Source organism: Lepisosteus platostomus, chromosome 18 (assembly GCF_059453375.1).
Source record: "Lepisosteus platostomus isolate fLepPlt1 chromosome 18, fLepPlt1.hap1, whole genome shotgun sequence".
NCBI lineage: Eukaryota > Metazoa > Chordata > Actinopteri > Semionotiformes > Lepisosteidae > Lepisosteus > Lepisosteus platostomus.
Window position 1 is genome coordinate 17,588,544 of NC_142628.1, and position 27,973 is coordinate 17,616,516.

Genomic DNA, 27,973 nt, shown 5'->3' on the forward strand with positions numbered 1-27,973 from the left:
AACCCACACACTCCCACAGATCTGCACACACATATTCACACACACTCCAACAGTCTGCACACACACACACTTACACAACACACACACTCCCACAGATCTGCAAGAACACAACACGCAGACACACTCCCACAGACCTACACAGACTCAGACAGATGTACACTCACAAACAGAGCACACACTTCCAGGCGCACAGTCACAGTCTGCCCTCCTGTTTTTTTCCGGCTGTGCCGCTGCAGTGGCCGCTGTTGACCGCCGGGCGTCGCGATTCGCGGTAAGACTGTGATCCTAACACCCCCCCTCCTTCCCTTCTGTTCTCTTTCTCCTTCTGTTCTCTTTCTCTGCACAGGGACACACCGGCGCTGCTTCGCCGTCAGCCTTTCGCACCGGAGAGAGGAGGCAGAACCGAGACCAGAGAGACCGCTGACGACTCGCTACCGGCCCACGCACCCGGCTTGCGGATGATCGGAGGAGACGGTGAGGGCAAGATCGTTAGGACCATCGTCTATTTACCGTGTGCGCCTCCCTACCCTTAACCTGTGTCAGTATACAAGGTGGATTATTTATGCGCTTGTCTCCATACAAATGTGTCAGACTGCGATCGGGGGTCTGCGGGACAGCGGCTGCCGGTCAGCCGGCCGGAGATGCGGGACAGCGGCGGACGCACGGAGCTCAGCTGTGCACAGCGCAGCCTGTCAGCCGGTCCGCCCGCTGCCGACTCGCACAGACAGCCAGCGAGAGTGCTTAGCAACCGGCAGAGTCGAGTGTGTCCGAGTGTGATCTGTCGGAGAGACTGTGTGTGTGTGATCCGTCGGTCAGAAAGTGCGTGTGAGAGATCTGTAGGGGTGAGTGTGTGTGAGCGATCTGTATGATCTGTGTGCTGGTGTGATCAGCTGGAGAGACAGTGTGTGTGAGTGGGAGTGATCTGCCTGAGGAGCTGGCTCTCTTCCTCTCCGTGTTTCTCCCACGGGGTCGGCGGCTCCATTATACAGACTCTCCCGAACCGCTATCTGCCGGGGTGAGCGGTGGGTCCTGAGCCGCCTTTTCTCTCCCCATCTCGCTGTCCCTCACTCGGGCTGGGCTGTGTGAGAGAGGGCGGGTCGGTGAAGGTGTCTGGACACGCGTGTGCACACGGAGGGGGCAGTGAACCCCAGATCAGCCGCTGCGCGCACCGAGGTGCTTGTCGACAGATTTAAACGAGACGTACGACCCCGAGAGCGAGGTGGCTGCCAAGTTAAAGCTTTCTTATATCATTATTATTATTATTATTATTATTATTATTATTATTATTATTATTATAGAATATGAACGCGCTGCCTTGTCTGAATGTGTGCGCTCATATATTGGTCTGGGAATTGAAAAACACTGCTACTCACAGCACTTACAGATGCACATTTTCTCTCTCTCCTTTGGCTCTCATATATTTCGAAATATTGGGCAGTTCCTGTCTCTATAAATAAAAAACACTGACACTGTACTTTCTCTCTATTGTCCAGCACAGCAGGGACTTTAGTTCGTCAGTGTGTCAGGTGCTACATAAGACACTGTCGGTCACTCACTGCGTCGGTGTGTCAGTCAGATACTGAATCAGTGTGTCAGTCAGTTACTGAATCAGTGTGTCAGTCAGATACTGTGTCACAGTGTGTCTGTGTGTCAGTCCAGTTGCTGTGTCAGTGTGTCAGTCGGTTGCTGTGTCACTGTGTCAGTGAGTCAGTCACTGTGTCAATTACTGTGTCAATCACTGTCAGTGTGTCAGTCAGTTACAGGACAGGAGATCACATACTGGGCTGCCAGTTCAGCTGAGTTCCCTCCTCCCTCTCCCAGTAGGATTGGGACCCGTTGTGATTCTGGCAGGTGTGGGAACTCTGTGATTAGATCTGTAAATATAGGGAAGAATGTTTCTCTAATCCCAGAGTGTCTGTCACAGTGCAGTAGGAAGTGCACCTCTGTCTCTATTTCTCCCCGCTGGCAGTGGGAGCACAGCCTGTCCTCTCTGGGCAGCCAGGTCTGCCTGTGTCCAGTCTCTATGGCCAGGCTGTGGTCACTGTGAGTTTCTGATTTCTTCATTTCAGTCTGTGTTTGTGTTCCAGTGGGTGAGGTAGAGTTCTCCCTCCCTCTTTCCTTTCTTTTCTCTCTGCCCTGGTTCAGGTGCTTCTCCCTGTTTCAGAGATCAGGTGTCTGAAATCACTGAGTCCATTGTGTCTCTTTCATTCTCCAGGGACGTTTCACAATAGCTCAGTGAGATGTGCAGCACAGTGTCAGACTGTTCTCTTTCCTTTGTGCTGGTCTGTTTCCCAAGGTGATGGGGTAGAGAAGAGAGCAGTGTGACCTCTGGCCTCATCCCCTGCCTGCAAGCTTGTTTTCTCCTGAGAAAAACATGAACCACACAAAACAGCGACAGCTCAGAGCAGACAGGAGAGAGCAGCTCCTGATACATACAGGCTGTAGATGTGATCATCGCGGTTCCGTGTGGGCTCATGCCCTCTGGTCTCTGGCATAACGCAACAGAGAACCAGCCGCATGAGCTAAATGAGACCTCCCTCAGCCTAGGCAGCTGAGGTCCCTGCTACGCACAGGGAGGGCGATGATGTTTACTGTGTCCGAACTAGCTCCGCTACATAGACAGGGCTCGACCCAAGCAGTCCTTGCCTGCTCTGTCTGCTGCTGTGGGTGTTGCATTATTGTTAACGTCAGGCTGAGTCTGCGTTATTCAGAAACATAAAATGAGTTTAAATATATAAGATATTGGTTAGTTAATAACCTAGTCCAGTCTGCCTCTGTATGGCTTCAATAAACAGTGAATATTACACTATCCAATCCAGTTATTGTCAGTCCAGTCTGGTCTGCAGCTGTGGCTTCAGTGAACAATCCAGTGGTGCTGATCCAGTCCGGGTTGTTATGAATCCAGTCCAGTGTGCAGCTGTGTGACCCTCAGATCTCTCCCCACCATCTGGACACATGGAGCTGTGTAGTGAAGCCCCTCCCCATGGAGCCCGGAGAACCAATCAGGTTGCAGCATTCTGTGCCACCTACCCTGGCAGGGACTTTGAACAGAATCATAGAGGAAGAGAGTCTGAGGAACCTGAGAGGCAAGAGAGGGTGAATCCTGAGGACAGAGTGAGAGAGAGAGTGCAATCTCTGATCTCTCCTCAGCAGTGTGCGCAGTCTCTTGTGGTGTGCGCCCCTGAGCAGTGTCTGATCTCTCCTCAGCAGTGTGCAACCCTGAGCAGTGTCTGATCTCTCCTCAGAAGTGTGCGCAGTCTCTCAGGGTGTGCGCCCCTGAGCAGTATCTGATCTCTCCTCAGCAGTGTGCGCAGTCTCGGGGTGTGCGCCCCTGAGCAGTTTCTGATCTCTCCTCAGGAGTGTGCGCAGTCTCTCGGGGTGTGCACCCCTGGGCAGTGTCTGATCTCTCCTCAACAGTGTGCGCAGTCTCTCGGGATGTGCGCCCCTGAGCAGTATCTGATCTCTCCTCAGCAGTGTGCGCAGTCTCGGGATGTGCGCCCCTGAGCAGTCTCTGATCTCTCCTCAGGAGTGTGCGCAGTCTCTCGGGATGTGCGCCCCTGGGCAGTGTCTGATCTCTCCTCAGCAGTGAGCGACCCTGAGCAGTGTCTGATCTCTCCTCAGCAGTGTGCGACCCTGAGCAGTCTCTGATATCTCCTCAGCAGTGTCTGTTCAGTGTTCAGTCAATGTATGTGGGGTGTGTCAGGGCTGAAGCAGGCTGTTATCTATCACACAAAGGTCAGGCAATCCTTGGCTGATAGGAATGTGCAGACAGCACACCAGGTGCACGGTGCTGACACAGGATGCAGGCACACTTAGCACATATATCAGGGGCACAGGTCTTCCACACAGACACAGGTTGGTGCCACTGATGTACTTGAGCTGAACTGTACTGTGTTTAAGCGTAGACATTTGTTTATTTGGGGGCGTAACATATACAGTATATATAAACTCCAGGTGAACGGTGTGTACTGTGTATATACTCCAGGTGTACAGTGAGTACAGTGTATATACTCCAGGTGTATGATATATGCGGTACAGTATGTATACTCCAGGTGCACAGGGAGTATAGTGTATATACTCTAGGTGTATGATATATATAGTATATTAACCTCAGGTGTACAATGTATGCTGTATATATTTCAGGTCTGCAGTGTGTGCTGTGTAAATGCTCTGAGTGTCTGTTATACACAGAATGTACGCTCCAGGTGTGCAGTATGTTCGGAATGCATACTCTAGCTGTACGTGTGGAAAGTATTTATACTCCAGGTGAAGAGAGGGAGGTCTTGTCAGTAGCTTCCTTGTGGCCTGTTATTAGATGGAGGCTGTTTGTTATCCAAGGTGATTACAGCCATAATCCCAGTGATGGTAGGGGAATATTAAGCCGGGAGCAGCAATCCCACTCTTCCCGGAAAGGCTGTATGCTGTATACTAATCTATTTATAGCCAGCCTGAACCAGTAGCTTTATCAGTTTTCGACTTTGACTTTACAGCAAGATCTCTGTGTGTCACCTTTCCCAAGATCAGTGAGATTGTACTGAAGGACAAAGAGCAGAGAGAGGGAGAGGAGGGAGGAGAGGAGAGAGGGTGGAGAGAGAGAGATGGATAGAGGAGAGAGGAGAGAGAGGGACTATCAGCTCATCTGGGAGTTTTGACCTACAGTAGCAGTGAAGGAGAAGACACTTAGGGCTTTCTACACAATAAGATTAAACAAAATTTAACATCAACACAGCAACAAGAATCTGGCTCCAAATATCTGAAAGTGTAATCCAACCCATTGCCCTATACGGCAGTGAAGTGTGGGGTCCCCTCACAGACCAGGATTACACTCAATGGGACAAACACCCCACAGAAACTCTTAACAATGGGTGCAGGGCCGAATTAGGCCAATAACCACTATAAATAAAAATACAGAAGAGAGTTTTAAAGTATTGGGTACACCTAAAAAGCAGCCACCAAAACTCCTACCACCACAATGCCCTGCTGAGCCAAGAGCTGAGCCCAAAACAGAGCCCCCTGAGCCAGCTGGTCCTGAGGCTCACTGACCTGAGCCACACCGACACTAACCAGCATCAGGACAGCACTGCTAGAGCACCACAACTCAGACTCAACCATATCACAGCACAGATCAAACAGCAATATCTCACACACTGGGACACAAACACAACATAAACTGGAATGCTACAGAACCCTAAATAGACAATACACACTAGCCAAATATTTGACCAACCTAAGTAAAAGCAAAAAGAAACAGAACCTGACGAAGTACAGGCTCAGTGACCACAGACTGGCCATAGAAACTGGGCGACACAGGCAGAACTGGCTGCCCAGAGAGGACAGGCCACTGCCAGCTGGGAGAAATAGAGACAGAGGTACACTTCCTACTGCACTGTGACAGATACTCTGGGATTAGAGAAACATTCTTCCCTAAATTCAGAAATCTAATCCCAGAGTTCCCACACCTGCCAGAATCACAACGGCTACCAATCCTTGAACTGGCAGCCCAGTATGTGATCTCCTGTCACAGCCTGAGAAACAGACAGTGAGCTTGTCTCTCAATAATAATAATAATAATAATAATAATAATAATAATAATAATAATAATAATAATAATACAGTGTATGATCTCCTGTCCCAGCCTGAGGAACAGACAGTGAGCCTGTCTCTCAAAAATAATAATACAGTGTGTGATCTCCTGTCCCAGCCTGAGGAACAGACAGTGAGCCTGTCTCTCAATAATAATAATACAGTGTGTGATCTCCTGTCCCAGCCTGAAGAACAGTGAGCCTGTCTCTCAATAATAATACAGTGTGTGATCTCCTGTCCCAGCCTGAGGAACAGACAGTGAGCCTGTCTCTCAATAATAATAATACAGTGTGTGATCTCCTGTCACAGCCTGAGGAACAGACAGTGAGCCTGTCTCTCAATAATAATAATACAGTGTGTGATCTCCTGTCCCAGCCTGAGGAACAGACAGTGAGCCTGTCTCTCAATAATAATAATACAGTGTGTGATCTCCTGTCCCAGCCTGAGGAACAGACAGTGAGCCTGTCTCTCAATAATAATAATACAGTGTGTGATCTCCTGTCACAGCCTGAGGAACAGACAGTGAGCCTGTCTCTCAATAATAATAATACAGTGTGTGATCTCCTGTTCCAGCCTGAGGAACAGACAGTGAGCCTGTCTCTCAATAATAATAATACAGTGTGTGATCTCCTGTCACAGCCTGAGGAACAGTGAGTCTGTCTCTCAATCTCTCTCTTTCCTAGCGTTAATCCCGCATCAGCAGGGTCCGCTTGTCGGCACACCAGTCACCATTTGGTGGTTTGAACCAAATCTTTGAGCTGACGTTGCCATTAAATGCGACCGAGAAATACTCCAACCAGCGCGTTGCTCTGCCTGCGGAGTGGGAAAGGGGGGGGGTGGAGAACAAAGTAATGAAGCCAATTCAGAGAGGGGGATTATTAGGAGGCCATGACTGGTAAAGGCCAGGGGGAAATTTGGCCAGGACACCGGGGTTACACCTCTACTCTTTTCGAGAAGCGCCCTGGGATTTTTAATGACCACAGAGAGTCAGGACCTCTGTTTTACGTCTCATCCAAAGGACAGCGCTTATTTACAGTATAGTGTCCCCGTCACTATACTGGGGCATTAGGACCCACCTTGACCGCAGGGTGAGCGCCCCCTGCTGGCCCCACTAACACCTCTTCCAGCAGCAACCTTAGTTTTTCCCAGGAGGTCTCCCATCCAGGTACTGACCAGGCTCACACCTGCTTTGCTTCAGTGGGCTGCCAGTTGTGAGTTGCAGTTGCACTGGCCAGCAGATATGGCTGCTGGCCAGTGAGTCTGTCTCTCAATAAAGCTCCATATTTGTATGTGAATGTATTATGCTGTGCCTATATTGTGTTTGTAGAACAAATGTCTGTAGAACTTATATCAATTGTATAGGCTTTGGCAACACTGATTTATTCAATTGGCCATGCCAATGAAGTATCTTGAATTGAATCAAATTGAATCAAGTTGGAGAGAGGGGAGAGGAGAGGACCATACTGTGCTCTACTGTACTGTACTGTGCTTATAATAATATCCTAAGGAGCTGTGTCAGGTTACAAGGCAGTGTTCTGGTTTGCTACACTGCGAATATTAAACGGAACGGCTGTGTGCTCTGCTGTGCTATGCGGACTGTACTACCAGATTACCAGTTTGAACTCAGGGTCTGGGTCTAGGCACAGTCTGAACAGGTTCTGATTTCTCTCTTACAGCCCGCCAAGAGGACCTGGAGACACTCAGACAGTAACACGCCAATCCAGCAGAAACCTTGAGTTCCTCAAACAGGCAGGAGGGCAGTGAGTTTGTGCCCTGTGCTCTGGTGTCTAGCAAATGGCTGATAAACAGATCAGGTAAGTGACTCTGGGGAGGGGTGGGGCTGGTCTTGGGTCCAGGAGCTCAGCTGTGATGTTGTCTCTTTCTGTTTCTCAGTTTGCCTGCGAAGCTGATCAATGGTGGGATTGCCGGGCTGATTGGGGTCACCTGTGTGTTTCCCATTGATCTGGCCAAGACCAGGCTGCAGAACCAGCAGAATGGGTCCCGCCTGTACTCCAGCATGTTCGTATGACCCAGCCAGACACTGTACTGCACTACTTACTGTACACTGCCCTGTACTACACTTGACTTCTGCACACTGCACTGTACTACACTACTGTACACTGCACAGTACACCACTACTGTACACTGCACTGTACTACAATGGACTAGTGCACACTGCACTGTACTACACTACTGTACACTGCACAGTACACCACTACTGTACACTGCACTGTACTACAATGGACTACTGCACACTGCACTGTACTACACTACTGTACACTGCACAGTACACCACTACTGTACACTGCACTGTACTACACTGGACTACTGCACACTGCACTGTACTACACTACTGTACACTGCCCTGTACTACACTGGACTACTGCACACTACACTGTCCTACACTACTGTACACTGCCCTGTACTACACTGGACTACTGCACACTGCACTGTACTACACTACTGTACACTGCCCTGTACTACACTGGACTACTGCACACTGCACTGTACTACACTACTGTACACTGCCCTGTACTACACTGGACTACTGTACACTGCACTGTATTACACTACTGTACACTGCACTGTACTGCATACTGCCTTTTACTACAGTACTGCACACTACACTGTACTACACCGTACTGCACTACTGTACACTGCCCTGTACTACACTGGACTACTACACACTGCACTGTATTACACTACTGTACACTGCCCTGTACTGCACCATACTGCACTACTGTACACTGCCCTGAACTACACTGGACTACTGCACACTGCACTGTACTGCACACTGCACTACTGCACACTGCACTGTACTGCACTACTGCGCACTGCACTGCACTGCACTGTACAACACTACTGCACAACTGCACTGTATTGCATAACTGTACACTGTACTGTACTACACTGGACTACTGCACACTGCACTGAACTGCACTACTGCACACTGCACTGTACTGTACTACTGTACTGCACACTGCACTGAACTACAATACTGCACTCTGTACTGAACTGCCCTGCACTGTACAACACTACCGCACTCTGTACTACACTGGACTACTGCACACTGCACTGTATTACACTACTGTACACTGCACTGTATTACACTACCGTACACTGCACTACTCCACTGTACTGTACACTGCCCTGTACTACACTGGATTACTGCACACTGCACTGAACTGCACAACTGCACAGTGCCCTGTACTACACTGAACTACTGCACACTGCCCTGTACTACACTGGACTACTGCACACTGCACTGTACAACACTACTGCACTCTGCACTACACTGGAGTATTGCACACTGCACTGTACTGCACTGGACTAATGCACACTACACTGTACAACACTACTGCACTCTGCACTACGCTGGAGTACTGCACACTGCGCTGTACTGCACTGGAGTACTCCACACTGCACTGTACTACACTACTGCACTCTGCACTACGCTGGAGTACTGCACACTGCACTGTACTGCACTGGAGTACTGCACAATGAACTGTACTACACTACTGCACTCTGCACTACGCTGGAGTACTGCACACTGCACTGTACTGCACTGGAGTACTCCACACTGCACTGTACTTCACTACTGCACTCTGCACTACACTGGAGTACTGCATACTGTACTGTGTTGCACTGTCCTACACTGGGATACTGCACAGTGTACACTAACTCTGACTTGTATGCCTGTGTGCTCTCAGGTCTGACTGCCTCTTCAAGACGATCCGGTCTGAAGGATACTTCGGGATGTACAGAGGTAGGACACACTGGGGTGTGCAAATGGTGCTTGGGCTGGAGGATGTGAAGCAGACAGGATAAAGGCACTATTCTGTAGACAATGAACGGCAGTGATAGTCAAGTCAGGCTTGAAAGCAGAAGTTACTATGGGGAAGTACATACTGGGAACAGCAGATGCTTCTTTACACAAAGGGTTGTGGGAGTTTGGAAGAAGCTGCCCAGCCCTGTTGTTTTCATACCCTGGTTTCTCTCAAACGACAGCTTGAGGACCAGTCAGACACTACCGAGCAAACAAGCTTCTGGGCTGGATAGCCTTCTCCCGACTCACAGCTTTCTTTCACAGGGAGTTTCACAGGGAGTTGAAGGTAACTCCTAAAGTAACTCTCAAAAATCAAACTGCAGTTTTCAGGACTGGACTTGGGGCTCTGCGTTGGGTCACTACGCATCCTTGCAGCACACTCTGCTGGGGTGTCCTGTCGAAACCAGACACCCCACTTACAGTTTTGGGGTCCCCCAAGGCTCTCACTGTGCTGCTGGGGCTCCAGTCTTTATTACACGTTGAGAAGCTCTGACTGAGACACTCTCTGCCCCCCCTCTCAGGTGCCGCAGTGAACCTCACACTGGTGACCCCAGAAAAAGCCATCAAACTGGCCGCTAACGACTTCTTCCGGCACTGGCTCTCCAGGGATGGGTGAGACCAATCGACAGACTGCCGCTGACCGACCGATGTCGTCCTGATGAGGAGGAAATTGTGACCTTTAACCTCTGGAGCCCTCCTTGTTGTCTGGAGCACAGACATGCCCCCTGGGTCTACCTCTGGGTGTTGCCATGGAAACTAAAAGGTTCCAGCTGAATTATAGATGAGACCAGAGTGTTAATAATTAACTGGGGGTGGCTCAGTTAAGCCTGGGTGACCTTGTCAATATCTGCAGAGATTCTGGATGTTTCCTTGGAATCTCCTCTGTTCACAGACTGGAGGGGCTCATCCCAGGTACAGCTTTACAAATTTAAGAGCTGCTCAGGGCTACTGGGGGCTCTCTGAGCTTCAGGGTAAAATAATAAATAAAGGATTTGAAAGAGCAGTTGCCCCACAGCCCCAGCTAGTCTGCAGGGGGTAGTCTGTCTGAGGAGCTGGAGGCCTTTCTTCACGAGAGGCAGGAACCTGGCTGAGCATCATGTGTCCTGGTCTGACCTGAGTCAGTGCTCTCTGTGTGTGTCTCTCCCTCTCTCTGTGTGTGTGTGCCTCTCTCTCACTCTGTGTGTCTCTCCCTCTCTCTCTGTGTGTGTGCCTCTCTCTCAATCTGTGTGTGTCTCTCCCTCTCTCACTCTGTGTGTGCCTCTCTCTCACTCTGTGTGTGTCTCTCCCTCTCTCTGTGTGTGTGTGCCTCTCTCTCACTCTGTGTCTCTCCCTCCCTCTCTGTGTGTGTGCCTCTCTCACTCTGTGTGTGTCTCTCCCTCTCTCACTCTGTGTGTGTCTCTCCCTCTCTCTGTGTGTGTGTGCCTCTCTCTCACTCTGTGTGTCTCTCCCTCTCTCACTCTGTGTGTGTGTGCCTCTCTCTCACTCTGTGTGTGTCTCTCCCTCTCTCACTCTGTGTGTGTGTGCCTCTCTCTCACTCTGTGTGTCTCTCCCTCTCTCACTCTGTGTGTGTGTGCCTCTCTCTCACTCTGTGTGTGTCTCTCCCTCTCTCACTCTGTGTGTCTCTCCCAATTCAATTCAATTCAATTCAAGGTGCTTTATTAGCATGACTGATGGGTACAATCAGTGTTGCCAAAGCAAATAAAAATAAGAAAACCAACAAGAAACGAAACAAAAAATAAAAATAACATGAAATCTACAGACATATTACAGACATTTACAACAAAGACATATCATAAAATATTTACATACAGTATACTGTAAACAGCTTGAGCATTATTGGGAAACAGACTCACTGTTCCTCAGGGTGTGACAGGAGATCACATACTGGGCTGCCAGTTCAACTGAGTTCCCTCCTCCCTCTCCCAGTAGGATTGGGACCCGTTGTGATTCTGGCAGGTGTGGGAACTCTGGGACTAGATTTCTGAATTTAGGGAAGAATGTTTCTCTAATCACAGAATATGTGTCAGTGCAGTAGGATATCTGTTACAGGGCAACCTCTCTCTCGCTCTCTGTGTGTGTACCTCTCTCTTGGTCTGTGTGTTTGTGCCTCTGTGTGTGTGCGTGTGCGTGTGTGTGCGTGCGTGTGCCTCTCTCTCACTCTGTGTGTATTCTGCCTCTCTCTTACTGTGTCTCTGTCAATTCAATGTTCAATTCTAGATGCTTTATTGGCATGACTAACGAATAAATCAATGTTGCCAAAGGAAATACAAATACAATTAACATAAAATCTACAGACATTTACAATATAGACACATCACAATACATTCACATACAAATATGGAGCATTATTGAGAGACAGGCTCACTGTTCCTCAGGCTGGGACAGGAGATCACACACAGTATTATTATTATTGAGAGACAGGCTTGCTGTTCCTCGGTCTGTGACAGGAGATCACAGGAAGGAAATGCATCTCTATTTCTCCCCGCTGGCAGTGGGAGCACAGCCTGTCCTCTCTGGGCTGCCAGGTCTGCCTGTGTCCAGTCTCTATCACTGTTACTTATGTTGGTCAAATATTCGGCTAGTGTGTATTGTCTGTTAAGGGTCCTGTAGCATTCCAGTTGGGCTCAGCTCTTGGCTCAGAAGGGCTTTGCAGTGTTAGGAGTTTTGGTTGCTACGTTTTTAGGTTGTGCCAATACTTTATTACTCTCTTCTGTATATTGATTAGTAAAGGGTATTGGCCAAATTTGGCCCTAATTCTGACTCTCTCTCTCTGTGTCTCTGTCTCTCTCTGTGTGTCTATGTCTCTCTCTCTCTGTGTCTCCATCTATCTCTCTCTCTCTCTCTGTGTCTCTGTCTCTCCCTCTGTGTGTCTCTGTCTCTCCCTCTGTGTGTCTCTGTCTCTCTCTGTGTGTCTCTGTCTCTCTGTGTGTGTCTCTGTCTCTCTCTGTGTGTGTCTCTCTCTCTCTGTGTGTCTCTCTGTCACTCTGTGTGTCTCTCTGTCTCTCTCTCTGTCTCTCTCTCTCTCTCTCTCTCTCTCTCTCTCTCTCTCTCTCTCTCTCTGTGTGTGTGTCTCTCTGTCACTCTGTGTGTCTCTCTGTCAATTCAATTCAATTCAAGGTGCTTTATTAGCATGACCGATGGGTACAATCAGTGTTGCCAAAGCAAATAAAAATAATAAAATTAACATAGAACAAAACAAAAATAGAAGTAAAATAAAATCTACAGACGTTACAGACATTTACAACAAAGACATATTATAAAATACTGACATATACTGTAGGCAGCTGGAGCATTATTGGGAGACGGACTCACTGTTCCTCAGGCTGTGACAGGAGATCACATACTGGGCTGCCAGATCAACTGAGTTCCCTCCTCCCTCTCCCAGTAGGATTGGGACCTGTTGTGGTTTTGGCAGGTGTGGGAACTCTGGGATTAGATTTCTGAATTTCGGGAAGAATGTTTCTCTAATCCCAGAGTATCTGTCACAGTGCAGTAGGAAGTGCACCTCTGTCTCTATTTCTCCCCGCTGGCAGTGGGAGCACAGCCTGTCCTCTCTGGGCAGCCAGGTCTGCCTGTGTCGCCCAGTTTCTATGGCCTCTCTGTCACTCTGTGTGTCTCTGTCTCTCTCTCTCAGGCAGCAGCTCACTCTGCCCAGAGAGATGCTGGCTGGCTGTGGGGCTGGGACCTGTCAGGTGATTGTGACCACGCCCATGGAGATGCTGAAGATCCAGCTGCAAGACGCGGGGAGGATCGGTGAGTGAGGGGTGGGGGGTGACAGGCCGAGCTCTCACTTTCAAAGCTACTCCTGGGGTTCACCCTGTCACAGCCTGAGGGACACACAGTGAGGATAGGCACCCATGTACCTCTGGGGTACACCCTGTCACAGCCTGAGGGACACACAGTGAGGATCGGCATCCAGGTACCCCTGGGGTTCACTCTGTCACAGCCTGAGGGACACACAGAGAGGATCGGCACACAGGTACCCCTGGGGGTCGAGGGAGAGAGAGATGACGTCGACTTTTTGAGTGCAGGAGCAGCTCCATGCAGAGACAGAGTCCTGGCGCCCTCTGGCGGCCAGCGCCGGAACTGCGCTTTATTGGCTGGCAGAACGCAGATGGAGGATAATTCTGCTCCGTGAAGCTGCCCCCCCTACAGACAGCACGAACGATGAAACTCACGTCATTTGTTAGTGCTGCGTTTGTGCCGTTGAAAGTAACTTCCAAGCTGCTTTGGTTTCCGAAATATAGCGAGATATGGATATTACTTCTTCAGATTTTTTTAAAGGACACGGCTACGAAATGGAGACGTGCCAGTTACAGCCTCTTTGTAAGGACATGCAGTTGCTTGCTAATGTTCACCTTTTAAGGTTGCATCCACGACTCTTCTGATTAGGGTTTGATACTGGTGACAATTTTAATTTTCCTGTTCACACAAACGCACAGAAGATATTAAAAGCAAAACCAACCACCACCCCCCACCAGGGCACATGGTGAAACACAACTGCGGAATTGTTACTCTTGCACCAGTGACAGTATAGCGCTTGAACTTGGCAGACGGGGTCACTGGAGGTCAAAGTCACTGCGCATAGTCACATGATCACCCGAAAAAAAGGCGCTATATTTCGGGAACGATAGAAGCTGGGAAGTGACTTTCAACGGCACAAATGCAGCATGAATGAATGAGGTGGTTTTCTTAGTTTGTGCTGTCTGTAGGGGGGCCACCTTCACAGAGCTGGAAAATTCACTTCTATGAATTGGCTACATTACTCTGCTCTCCTCCCCACTGATAGCTGATGTGTGGTGAGCGTTCTGGCGCACTATGGCTGCTGTCGCATCATCCAGGTGGGGCTGCACATTGGTGGTGGTGGAGGGGAGTCCCCATTACCTGTAAAGCGCTTTGAGTGGAGTGTCCGGAAAAGCGCTTTATAAGTGTAAGCAATTATAATTATTATTACTTCAGTTCACTTCAAGCCTACTACTCCTGTGGGGAAATGTGTTTTAAGCCTCAGTCCATCAGCAACACAACCAGGAAGACAAACATTCCCAACAGTACAATAGTGTTACAGTGAGAGAGGTTTTGCGGTGGGGATGAGTCTGTTAGTTTCAACTGAGCACAGAGGAGAAGAGTGTAAATTCACAGTGGAGGGGTGAGACACACTCCGTCATGATCTTTGCCTTCTTATAACCTTTTGTTTGTACAGGAATTGGAGTTGATTTGATTTGCCCTGGTTATGTTGCTACTTATTGTTACGTATTTTCCCAACCTGTTACAATTAACTGCGTACTGATGTTTCCAAACATGACAGCTTGTTAAGACACTTTCAATAAATGACTGAAAAGGGGTGTTAAAATAGTTCTCTCTACACTGAAATGGATGGGTTTTCTAAGAAAAACTGAGTCTAAGTTGACCTTTTTCATAAATAGTGTCACAACAACTGTACTGTCTTAGGTTTTTGTCATTGTCCTTGACTATTTCTACAGACTGACCATTAATTACTGCATGTAGTAAAATCATTTAGCAAGGCCCTTTAATAAGCTGACCAGGGCTCTTCCTGAGGTCTGTGTGTTTGCTCTTCCAGTTGTTAGGGTACAGAATGTACAGTATGGTGAAGACACAGCCCTCGGGTGATCCAGTGGAAGTGTAGTGAATGTCAGATAACCAGCTCCCCAATCTGACCTGGTGAGACCTGTCTGTGTAGAAGTAGAGGAACCATCTCATCGAGTTACTGTGAGAGTTTCCGTTCCAGCAGTGCTGGTTGTCTTGGGCAGGTTTGACAGACTGGCTGTGTGTGAACTAACCTGTCTCTCTAATGTTGCTGAATGGCAGCGGCTCAGAGGAAGATGATGGCCCAGACTGCCAGCTCCACCCCTGGGGGGACCGTTGCTACGGAGACAAAATCGCCCACAGCCATGCAGATCACACGGGATCTCCTGCGGAGCAAAGGAATCGCCGGCCTGTACAAGGGGCTGGGAGCCACACTGCTCAGGTATAATACACAGTGAATATCACACACTGCTCAGGTATAATACACAGTGAATATCACACACTGCTCAGCTATAATACACAGTGAATATCACACACTGCTCAGGTATAATACACAGTGAATATCACACACTGCTCAGCTATAATACACAGTGAATATCACACACTGCTCAGGTATAATACACAGTGAATATCACACACTGCTCAGGTATAATACACAGTGAATATCACACACTGCTCAGGTATAATACACAGTAAATATCACACACTGCTCAGGTATAATACACAGTGAATATCACACACTGCTCAGGTATAATACACAGTGAATATCACACACTGCTCAGGTAAAATACACAGTGAATATCACAGAGTGCTCAGCTATAATACACAGTGAATATCACACACTGCTCAGGTATAATACACAGTGAATATCACACACTGCTCAGCTATAATACACAGTGAATATCACACACTGCTCAGGTAAAATACACAGTGAATATCACAGAGTGCTCAGGTAAAATACACAGTGAATATCACAGAGTGCTCAGCTATAATACACAGTGAATATCACACACTGCTCAGCTATAATACACAGTGAATCTCACACACTGCTCAGGTATAATACACAGTGAATATCACACACTGCTCAGGTAAAATACACAGTGAATATCACACACTGCTCAGGTATAATACACAGTGAATATCACACACTGCTCAGGTAAAATACACAGTGAATATCACAGAGTGCTCAGGTAAAATACACAGTGAATATCACACACTGCTCAGGTATAATACACAGTGAATATCACACACTGCTCAGGTATAATACACAGTGAATATCACACACTGCTCAGGTAAAATACACAGTGAATATCACAGAGTGCTCAGGTATAATACACAGTGAATATCACACACTGCTCAGGTAAAATACACAGTGAATATCACACACTGCTCAGGTATAATACACAGTGAATATCACAGAGTGCTCAGGTAAAATACACAGTGAATATCACACACTGCTCAGGTAAAATACACAGTGAATATCACACACTGCTCAGGTATAATACACAGTGAATATCACACACTGCTCAGGTATAATACACAGTGAATATCACACACTGCTCAGGTATAATACACAGTGAATATCACACACTGCTCAGGTATAATACACAGTGAATATCACACACTGCTCAGGTATAATACACAGTGAATATCACACACTGCTCAGGTATAATACACAGTGAATATCACACACTGCTCAGGTAAAATACACAGTGAATATCACACACTGCTCAGGTATAATACACAGTGAATATCACACACTGCTCAGGTATAATACACAGTGAATATCACACACTGCTCAGGTATAATACACAGTAAATATCACACACTGCTCAGCTATAATACACAGTGAATATCACACACTGCTCAGGTATAATACACAGTGAATATCACACACTGCTCAGGTATAATACACAGTGAATATCACACACTGCTCAGGTATAATACACAGTGAATATCACACACTGCTCAGGTAAAATACACAGTGAATATCACAGAGTGCTCAGCTATAATACACAGTGAATATCACACACTGCTCAGGTATAATACACAGTGAATATCACACACTGCTCAGCTATAATACACAGTGAATATCACACACTGCTCAGGTAAAATACACAGTGAATATCACAGAGTGCTCAGGTAAAATACACAGTGAATATCACAGAGTGCTCAGCTATAATACACAGTGAATATCACACACTGCTCAGCTATAATACACAGTGAATCTCACACACTGCTCAGGTATAATACACAGTGAATATCACACACTGCTCAGGTAAAATACACAGTGAATATCACACACTGCTCAGGTATAATACACAGTGAATATCACACACTGCTCAGGTAAAATACACAGTGAATATCACAGAGTGCTCAGGTAAAATACACAGTGAATATCACACACTGCTCAGGTATAATACACAGTGAATATCACACACTGCTCAGGTATAATACACAGTGAATATCACACACTGCTCAGGTAAAATACACAGTGAATATCACACACTGCTCAGGTAAAATACACAGTGAATATCACACACTGCTCAGGTATAATACACAGTGAATATCACAGAGTGCTCAGGTAAAATACACAGTGAATATCACACACTGCTCAGGTAAAATACACAGTGAATATCACACACTGCTCAGGTATAATACACAGTGAATATCACAGAGTGCTCAGCTATAATACACAGTGAATATCACACACTGCTCAGGTATAATACACAGTGAATATCACACACTGCTCAGGTATAATACACAGTGAATATCACAGAGTGCTCAGCTATAATACACAGTGAATATCACACACTGCTCAGCTATAATACACAGTGAATATCACACACTGCTCAGGTATAATACACAGTGAATATCACACACTGCTCAGGTATAATACACAGTGAATATCACACACTGCTCAGGTATAATACACAGTGAATATCACACACTGCTCAGGTATAATACACAGTGAATATCACAGAGTGCTCAGCTATAATACACAGTGAATATCACAGAGTGCTCAGGTAAAATACACAGTGAATATCACACACTGCTCAGGTATAATACACAGTGAATATCACACACTGCTCAGGTATAATACACAGTGAATATCACAGAGTGCTCAGCTATAATACACAGTGAATATCACACACTGCTCAGGTATAATACACAGTGAATATCACAGAGTGCTCAGCTATAATACACAGTGAATATCACACACTGCTCAGGTATAATACACAGTGAATATCACACACTGCTCAGCTATAATACACAGTGAATATCACACACTGCTCAGGTATAATACACAGTGAATATCACACACTGCTCAGGTATAATACACAGTGAATATCACACACTGCTCAGGTATAATACACAGTGAATATCACACACTGCTCAGGTATAATACACAGTGAATATCACACACTGCTCAGGTATAATACACAGTGAATATCACAGAGTGCTCAGGTAAAATACACAGTGAATATCACACACTGCTCAGGTATAATACACAGTGAATATCACACACTGCTCAGGTAAAATACACAGTGAATATCACACACTGCTCAGGTATAATACACAGTGAATATCACAGAGTGCTCAGCTATAATACACAGTGAATATCACACACTGCTCAGGTATAATACACAGTGAATATCACACACTGCTCAGGTATAATACACAGTGAATATCACACACTGCTCAGGTAAAATACACAGTGAATATCACACACTGCTCAGGTATAATACACAGTGAATATCACAGAGTGCTCAGCTATAATACACAGTGAATATCACACACTGCTCAGGTATAATACACAGTGAATATCACACACTGCTCAGGTATAATACACAGTGAATCTCACACACTGCTCAGGTAAAATACACAGTGAATATCACACACTGCTCAGGTATAATACACAGTGAATATCACAGAGTGCTCAGCTATAATACACAGTGAATATCACACACTGCTCAGGTAAAATACACAGTGAATATCACACACTGCTCAGGTATAATACACAGTGAATCTCACACACTGCTCAGGTATAATACACAGTGAATATCACACACTGCTCAGGTATAATACACAGTGAATATCACAGAGTGCTCAGCTATAATACACAGTGAATATCACACACTGCTCAGGTATAATACACAGTGAATATCACACACTGCTCAGGTATAATACACAGTGAATATCACACACTGCTCAGGTATAATACACAGTGAATATCACACACTGCTCAGCTATAATACACAGTGAATATCACACACTGCTCAGGTATAATACACAGTGAATATCTGCTCTGCTTGTGCCTCTGTCCCAGGGATGTGCCGTTCTCCATCATCTACTTCCCACTCTTCGCCAACCTGAACAAGCTTGGCCAGCGGGAGGGGGGGGGCTCCCCCTTCTACGTGTCGTTTGCAGCTGGTTGTGTGGCTGGGAGCACTGCGGCTGTGGCCGTCAACCCCTGCGATGGTGGGTCGCTGGAGACACTGGGACACAGAGGGAGATAACGCTGGGATACAGTGGGAGAGGACAATGGGATACATGGGGATAAAGAGGGAAAGGACACTGGGAGACAGAGGGAGAGGACACTGGGAGACAGAGGGAGAGGACACTGGGAGACAGAGGGAGAGGACACTGGGAGACAGAGGGAGGGGACACTGGGAGACAGAGGGAGAGGACACTGGGATACAGAGGGAGAGGACACTAGGAGACAGAGGGAGAGGACACTAGGAGACAGAGGGAGAGGACACTGGGAGACAGAGGGAGAGTACACTGGGAGACAGAGGGAGAGGACACTGGGAGACAGAGGGAGAGGGGGACACAGGAGCTAAGGGACTGGAAGACAGCGAGAGCCAGTGGAATATTGTAGTGTATGTTGTAACACAGAGGAGGTGTTTCTGTGTGTTTCAGTGATAAAGACCAGGCTGCAGTCTCTCCAGAGAGGGGCACATGAGGACACATACAGTGGAGTGACTGACTGCATCAGGTAACAATACCACACAACTACACAACCGGTGTGCTTGTAAAACACAAAACAGCTGCTTAGCTCAAATGTAAAACATCACAACTACAGCTAGAACAAGGCAGCGTGGAGACACACAGCTCCTACTCAGCGTCTCTGTCTGCACCGGGGACAGTGTTGGGCACTTCTGCGCTGTGAGCTTGAGCTGTCTCTGTCTGCCTCTGTGCTTGTCTGTCTGTGTGCCAGACTGTCACTCTGCATGGGTCTGACTGTCTGTCTCTCTTCTTGTCTGTCTGCGTGCCTGTCTGTCTCTCTGCATGGGTCTGCCTGTCTGTCTCTCTGCTTGTCTGTCTGTGTGCCTGTCTGTCTCTCTCCTTGTCTGTCTGTCTGTCTCTCCTTGTCTGTCTGCCTGACTGTCTGTCTCTCTCCTTGCCTGTCTGCCTGCCTATCTGTCTCTCTGCTTGTGTCTGTGTGCCTCTCTGTCTCTCTCCTTGCCTGTCTGCCTGCCTATCTGTCTCTCTGCTTGTGTCTGTGTGCCTGTCTGTCTCTCTCCTTGCCTCTCTGCTTGTCTGTCTGTTTGCCTGTCTCTCTGCTCGTGACTGTCTGTCTGACTGTCTCTCTCCTTGCCCGTCTGCCTGCCTGTCTGCCTGTCTGTCTCTCCTTGCCTGTCTGTCTGATTATCTCCCTCACTGTCTGTCTCCCTGTCTGTCTCTCTCCTTGCCCGTCTGCCTGTCTGTCTCCCTGCCTGTCTCTCCTTGCCTGTCTGCCTGTCTCTCTGCCTGGGTCTGTCTGACTGCCTGTCTGTGCCCACAGGAAGATCCTGCAGCGTGAAGGTCCCCTTGCCTTCCTGAAGGGGGCATACTGTCGTGCTCTGGTTATCGCCCCCCTCTTCGGCATCGCCCAGGTCATCTACTTCCTGGGGGTTGGGGAGTTCCTGCTCAGCCATCTTCCGCGTCGGCAGGAATAACCAGCTACCAGCATGCACTGCTGCAGCACCCACCCCCAGCCCCCGGCCCCCAGAGCCCAGCGATCGGGGTCACACAGAGCCCCCAGCGATCGGGGTCACACAGAGCGCCCAGCTATCGGGGTCACACAGAGCGCCCAGTGATCGGGGCACACAGAGCCCCCCACGGCGCTAGTGGCTGGCTGGCTCTGATGGCCGTCTGAGATCGGGGTCACACAGAGCCCCCCACAGGGCCAGTGGCTGGCTGGCTCTGATGGCCGTCCGAGATCGGGGTCACACAGAGCCCCCCACAGGGCCAGTGGCTGAAGTGCTCGCAGACACTGCAGGCTTTCACTTTTCCTGAAGTTCATTTCAGTTTTATAATTATGACAACATTTTAGAAAAATCTGTTTTTAGTTTTTGTCTGCGTTGATTTGCCGGGGTGTCTTTGTCACTATGTGCATCTCTGTTTTGGAGAGTCTGTCCACCTGCCTGTCTGTCCATCTGTCTGTCTGTCCACCTGCCTGCCCATCACAGATCTGTCCCTGAGTGTGTCTGCTCGTCCTGTGTGCACACACCTGTCTTTTAGTGATTATGTTTTTATACTTGAACGCTGATTTGCACAAGAGGGGTGTGGGAGAGCTTGTGCCGGTGTGCCTGTCCAGAACCGGACAGCCAGGCCTCAGTTCTCACGGGTCACCCCTACAGCCCGCGCATGATGTGACGTCCGACCTCGAGCCTGCCCGAGCAGCTCTGATTGGCTGACCCACACCCATTTCGCAGAGATCCCAAGTTAATCATCCAAAACAGGCCATCAGTCCAAGGGACACCCCCACACTTTGAGCCCAGACCCTGACCTCTGTGTGACCCCAGCAGAGGGTTCTGGGATTGCTCTGCACATTCCGCCCCTGACCTGCCCCAGTGGACATCTCCTGACTGTAGTGGTTTCAGCCCGTCCAATGTCAATTTTGAGGAGTGTGTGTGTGTGTGTGTGTGAACCTCCTCCAGCCCAGGATGGGTCAATAACAGGACCCTGATGACATCACAGGAAACGGGTGGTTCCACAGCACAGTACAAGGGTGTTGACATCTGCGATGGTTCAAGGGAAAACTTGGCTATATCTCCATCCTTATACTGTCTCATAATGTCCTACAGCATGTAGTGTGTTTGGCTAACAGACGTAAGAAACCTTGATCTAGGTGATATATGATAATTGACATACTAACGCATTGGCTTGAGGTTAGAAAATGAACACGGATCAACTGAAAGGACCAGCAGTAATCGCAGGCGTATGGCACTCAGCTGACAGAGTGTGAAACTCTCCTCTGGGCCGAAGGATGCCTGTACCTTCTCCCCCGGCTCCGCGGCGAGCTCGCCTCGCTGTCCTGAGCCTGTCCAGCTGTCTCCGGCCTGTCCTTCCCCTTCCTGGACACAGCGGCAGGGAGAGAGCTGCTCGCTGGCCTCTGCTGTGCTGCTCGTGAGGAAGTTGGCGTCTCCCTGCCAGACCCACGGCCAGACCGCAGCGCTCACCTGCCTGCTGTGGAGCTCCAGCTGTCGAGACCCTGCTGTACACTGACAGCTTTGTGAACAAGACAGCGCCCTCTAGGGTAAGAGAGCTGTCATAGCGGTCCTGGGCTGGAGCTGGACACCTTTACATTGATACACACATTGTCAGTGTGTGTTAGTGTGTGTATATCAGTGTTTGTGTGTGTCTGTGAGTGTGTCAGTGTGTATGAGTGTGTGTGTGTTTCAGTGAGTGTGTATCAGTGTGTTTCAGTGTGTATTTGTGTAAGTGGGGGCTGCACTAGCTGTGCTGTAGATGTTTCTCTCAATAAAGAGCTGTTGTTCTGCACCTTTGGCTCGGTGTAGTTTCTCCTGTGGGTGGGCAGGTCAGCAGCTCGTCCCTGGGCCTTTGTTGGGTCAGACTGCTTTAAAACAGGTCTACTGCGGTGCTGGCCTTCTTACCAAGAGGGTCCCGGGTTCGAGAGGGGACAGTGAGGACCTTCCTGAGAGCTGACACCAGACTGGACGATGATGCTAGTGTCAGAGTAGAGAAAGAGGGGTCCCCCTGTCAGAGCAGAGAGAGAGGGGGGTCCCCCTGTCAGAGCAGAGAGAGATTGAGGGGTCTCCCTGTTAGAGTAGAGAGTGTGAGGGGTCCCCCTGTCAGAGCAGAGAGAGTGAGGGATCCCCTGTCAGAGCAGAGAGAGATTGAGGGGTCCCCCTGTCAGAGCAGAGAGAGTGAGGGGTCCCCCTGTCAGAGTACAGAGAGAGGGGTCCCCTGTCAGAGTACAGAGAGAATCAGGGTCCCCTGTCAGAGCAGAGAGAGAGGGGGTCCCCCTGTCAGAGCACAGAGAATGAGGGGTCCCCCTGTCAGAGCAGACAGAGTGAGGGATCAGAGATGAGAGATGTCAGAGCCACTGGAGCTGCAGTATTCTGCTCAGTGTCAGTGTCTGTCAGCAGATTCCCAGCAACAGCAGATTTCTCATTTCCCCCTCTTCCTGACATAGTCGTACATTCCAGCCCCCCCCGCTCCTGTGGCAGTGGCTGTGTCCTCCATCTCTCCTCTCCTCCTTCTCCTTGAAGAGACTCTGGCTGCCTCCCTGCTGACAGGACCTCTCCTCTTCTCCACTCCTGTATCCAGTGGCAGCACTGCACTCTCCGTGTCCCTGGACAGCTGTGTGGAAGGTAGGTACCATACTTCTTCTCCCGGGATTTCTCAGCATCTCCTGCCTCCCTGTCCATCCTGCTGCAGACAGGAGGCCTGGGAGAGAGCGGCAGTACCAGCGTCTCCGCTCCCCCCTCCCTCGTCTCTCCCTCGTCTCTAACTCGTCTCCCTCCTCTCTCCTGGTGCTGATGACTGAGCAGGCCTCAGTGCCTTGTCAGCCTGAGGGGCTGCATGTGAGGCAGAGGCAGTGTGAGGCAGCGCAGGGGGGCTGTCTGTGAGACAGAGGAACTGTGAGGCAGCGCAGAAGGGCTGCATGTGAGGCAGAGGCAGTGTGAGGCAGCGCAGGGGGCTGTCTGTGACTCAGAGGCAGTGTGAGGCAGCGCAGGGGGGCTGTCTGTGAGGCAGAGGAAGTGTGAGGCAGAGGCAGTATGAGGTAGAGGCAGTGCAGAGGGGCTGTCTGTGTGGCAGAGGCAGTGTGAGGCAGCACAGAGGGGCTGTCGGTGAGGCAGAAGTAGTGTGAGACAGCGCTGAGGGGCTGTCTCTGAGGCAGAGGCAGTGTGGGGCAGCGCTGAGGGGCTGCATGTGAGGCAGAGGCAGTGTGAGGCAGTGCTGAGGGGCTGTCTGTGAGGCAGAGGCAGTGTGAGGCAGGAGATCTCAGTGATGAGTGAGTCTGTCTTCACTCTCCCTGCAGGCACACAGCGCCCTCAAGACAAAGGACACCCCGCCCGCGCCATCGCCATGGAGACGAGAGCCAAGCCTGCCGGCGGGGCGAAGGCGGAGCCAGTAAAGGACAGGAAGGAGCTGACGCCCATGACGCGCAAACCCGCCGACGCCCCCGAGGCCCCGGCGGTCAGCGACCCACCCGCACCCCCTCCGGAGACCCCTGCCCACGCCGCCGAGGAGGCGCCCAACAGCGCCGCCACGCTGGAAAGCTTGAAGCCCTTCCTGCTGGGGGGGGCTGTGATCGCGGTCGCAGCCGTCGTCGTGGGCGCCGTTCTGCTGGCGCGCAGGAAATAACCGCTGCGCTGCCATCACGAGCAGAGCTGGGCGGACAGCCCGCGGCTCGCTGGTCAGCACACACAGACACCCCCCACGCTCCAGCTGTCTGTTGCCTGCTGTCTCCACACCGCGCTCCGGAGTCCGCTGGCCGGCCAGCAGGGGGAGACGGCCCCTGTCCCCTCACACACACACACACTCACACACATTCGCACACACACACTCACACACACTCCTACACACACTCACGCTCACACTCAAACTCTCACACTCACACTTATTCTCACACTCACGCTCACACTCATACTCTCATACTCACGCTGACGCTCACACTCATACTCTCACACACTCACACTCGCGCGTGTAACCAGGTGATTAGCTGCACAATAACTCATACGGCTCTGTGCACAGAGAACGTGCTCTACAAGTCACGCTGGTTGTCTTAGTAAATTAGCCTCCATCCAGTCAGGGTGTCCTCTCTCAGTTACACTGCTACACGAGCACACGAGTGTGCAAGCGTGTTAAACACGAGTACATGAGTGTGTGAACATGTTCATCACGAGAACATGCACATGCTCACCCCTCGAAATAAGCACAAGGCTCCAGTTGGAGCCTCTTCAGGCAGGAGGTGCAGAGAGAGAAGCTGCTGGGATTTGACCCAGAGGAGCAGCCAGCGGTTGTGAGGGCAACAGTTTCACCTGACCTGCCACTAGAGGGTGACTTTATTGTGTGTAAATTAGATAAGGTGTGATGCATTATTGATTAATTACGTCTGGGAGACAAATTCTAACACAGGGTAAATGGGGTACCCCAGTCACACACATTAGTCAGGGCTCTGAAGAGAGTCCTGGTGGCAGCTGTGGGTGAGTTGGTTAGAGTTTTTTTCTTTGTGTGTAAGAAGACACAGTGTTAAACTAAAGTCTTCCTGCACAGTAGAGCTCTTTCCATTGGGATTTCTCTATGTGCTGAGCAATGTTCCCTCTCATTTTTAATGGCCTGTGTGCACAAAAATGTCAAGTTGTGCAAATTTTTTCCCTAGTGACAAAAACGTGTGCGCACTGAATTGAGTGTATGGAAAATTGTAAACCTGAAATTATTTTTGTTAGTATAGTCATTTTCATAGAAGCATTGAGATCCAAAAGACCGGGACAGCGACTCAACGAGCCCAGTCATAGAGACTGAGTGTTGCGTGAGCATGAGTAGGGAGGCTCGAGACTACGAGAGCACAGATATCGATTCTCGGGTAGCAGTAATAATGCACACAGCCAAGTTGGGCCTCTCGCAGCCAGTCTCACGTGGCCAATTTAGCACGTCTGTGTTTGTTTTATTATCGTATATTTTTTAAATTTAATCTTTTGTGCGCAGTTCAATTTTCCAGGCTCACAGCTTAGAGGGCACATTGGAAGCTTCCCGAGCCAGCTGAGAAGTAGACCTGTTAGAGTCTGTTGCTGGGTTTGGCATCTGATTCTCCTGGACATTTCTTATTTCTCTCTCGAGCCCCTCCTCTCGCTTACAGATCGGCTTTATCGAGACTCTCTTCTGCAGCCTCTCCCCTGCCTGTCCTTGTGTTTTCCTCTGTTTTCCTCCCCAGCCTAGCTGGAGCCTCGTGTGTACACCTGTGTATCTGTGTGTCTGGAGTCATGTGTGCACTGTGCTCCTTCTGCCTGTAGCTATCAGCCAGATGGTGCTGTCAATCAGCACCCAGCTTCTCCAATCACACTGGAGGACTGACTCACTTACTGCCCCCCTGGGACATTACCTGCTAACACCTCGGACCCACCTCGGACCCAATCACACGGCCTCTACAAACACCTCGGACCCAATCACACGGCCTCTACAAACAACTCTGACTCAATCACACCGCCTCTACAAACACCTCTGACCCAATCACACGGCCTCTCTTCCTCAGTCTTGCATCTACCCCAACCCTTCCGCAATTAAACACATATTAAGACCAGACTGAAAACCTGGAAATTAAAGACCAAAAATAAAAAAATCTCTAATTCTAAGAGCAGGTGAATTTTGAAAATGTAATTCTTGTTCTTATCTCAGAGCGTATAAGTGCAATAAATCAGGTAGGACACAACATTAGCAGAGACGTATCTCGTGAGATTATGATTAAAATTGCCAACTGTTATTTTGAATATCAGTCCTCCTGCTGTCAGGGTGATCTAGCTGTGTTAAGAAGGAAGCAGGACAGCTTTCTACCTGGGTTTCAGGTGAAAAGGACAGAACTTCAATAACTGGAAGAGCTGACACAATCAAACCAGCAGCCTTTGTCTAGTGTAGCAGCCCTGAGGGAGGGTGACTCCAGGCGGTATTGATCCAGGGAGTGAGTGGGCAGTATTGATTGAGGTACATACTGGGTGGTACTGATCAGGGGAGATACTGGGCAGTATTGATCTAGGGAGTGAGTGGGCAGTATTGATCCAGGTACATACTGGGTGGTACTGATCAGGGGAGATACTGGGCAGTATTGATCCAGGGAGATCCTGGGCAGTATTGATCCAGGTACATACTGGGTGGTACTGATCAGGGGAGATACAGGGCAGTATTGATCCAGGGAGATACTGGGCAGTATTGATTGAGGGTAATAGTAGGCAGTATTGATCCAGGGAGTGAGCGGGCAGTATTGATCGAGGTAGATACTGGGTACTATAGATCAAGGGAGATAATGGGTAGTATTGATCCAGGGAAATACAGCGGTATTGATCCAGTGAGATACTGGGCAGTATTGATCCAGGGAGATACCGGGCAGTATTGAACCAGAGAGATAACAAGAGGTATTGATCGAGGGAGATACCGAGTATTAATCGAGGGAAATAATGGGCGGTTATTGATTGATGGAGATAGTGGATGGTATTTATCCAGGGAAATACGGCGGTATTGATCCAGGGAGATAATGGGCAGCATTGATTGAGGGAGATAGTACTCTAGTACTCTGTATTACTGTGCTGTACTACAGTCTACTGCACTATACTCTATTATAACACACTGTGTTGTACTATACTGTGCTGTACTATAGTACACTGTTCTGTAATGTATTATAACACACTGTACTGTACTATAGTTTATAGCGCTGTATAGTATGTCAATGCTGTGCTGTAATACTCTGTATTCTAGTTCACTGTGTTATATTTTAATATATTGTCTCTACCAGTGTCATTCTAAGCCTAGGGTTACTGTTTAACAATGTGGGTGTGTCAGAAAATAATCTGTACTGTAAGTAACTTATTATGACTATTCATCTTCAGAGCAGCATGTATTTTCTGTAATTAGTTACAGAAGTAATTGGTGTCTTTATTTATTCCTGTGCTTCTGTGTGTTAGGATTTTTTTGGACCTGCATTGTGCACCAAGAGAACCTAATGGCAGACAATAAAATATAAAATTGCCAGAAAAAACACAATGACTGAGTTCCATTGCTTGTACTGCACTCACC

The 27,973-nt window shown here is 48.8% G+C and overlaps 2 protein-coding genes across 2 annotated transcripts; both read left to right on the forward strand.

Moving 5' to 3' along the window:
* The first annotated feature begins 275 nt into the window (after positions 1–275).
* slc25a22a (solute carrier family 25 member 22a) lies at positions 276–22,723 on the forward strand. Its single transcript, XM_088611152.1, has 10 exons — positions 276–474; positions 7,260–7,397; positions 7,477–7,602; positions 9,294–9,349; positions 9,931–10,021; positions 13,044–13,162; positions 15,236–15,395; positions 19,284–19,435; positions 19,877–19,952; positions 20,742–22,723. Exons 2-10 carry the CDS (start codon positions 7,378–7,380, stop codon positions 20,893–20,895), a joined length of 954 nt encoding a protein of 317 aa, XP_088467278.1. The 5' UTR covers positions 276–474; positions 7,260–7,377; the 3' UTR covers positions 20,896–22,723.
* On the forward strand, positions 22,209–27,940 carry LOC148645846 (uncharacterized). The gene is made up of 4 exons (XM_088611877.1): positions 22,209–22,214; positions 22,307–22,438; positions 23,379–23,556; positions 24,228–27,940. The coding sequence occupies exons 1-4, from the start codon at positions 22,209–22,211 to the stop codon at positions 24,551–24,553; spliced, it is 642 nt and encodes a 213-aa protein (XP_088468003.1). The 3' UTR covers positions 24,554–27,940.
* The last annotated feature ends 33 nt before the right edge of the window (positions 27,941–27,973 follow it).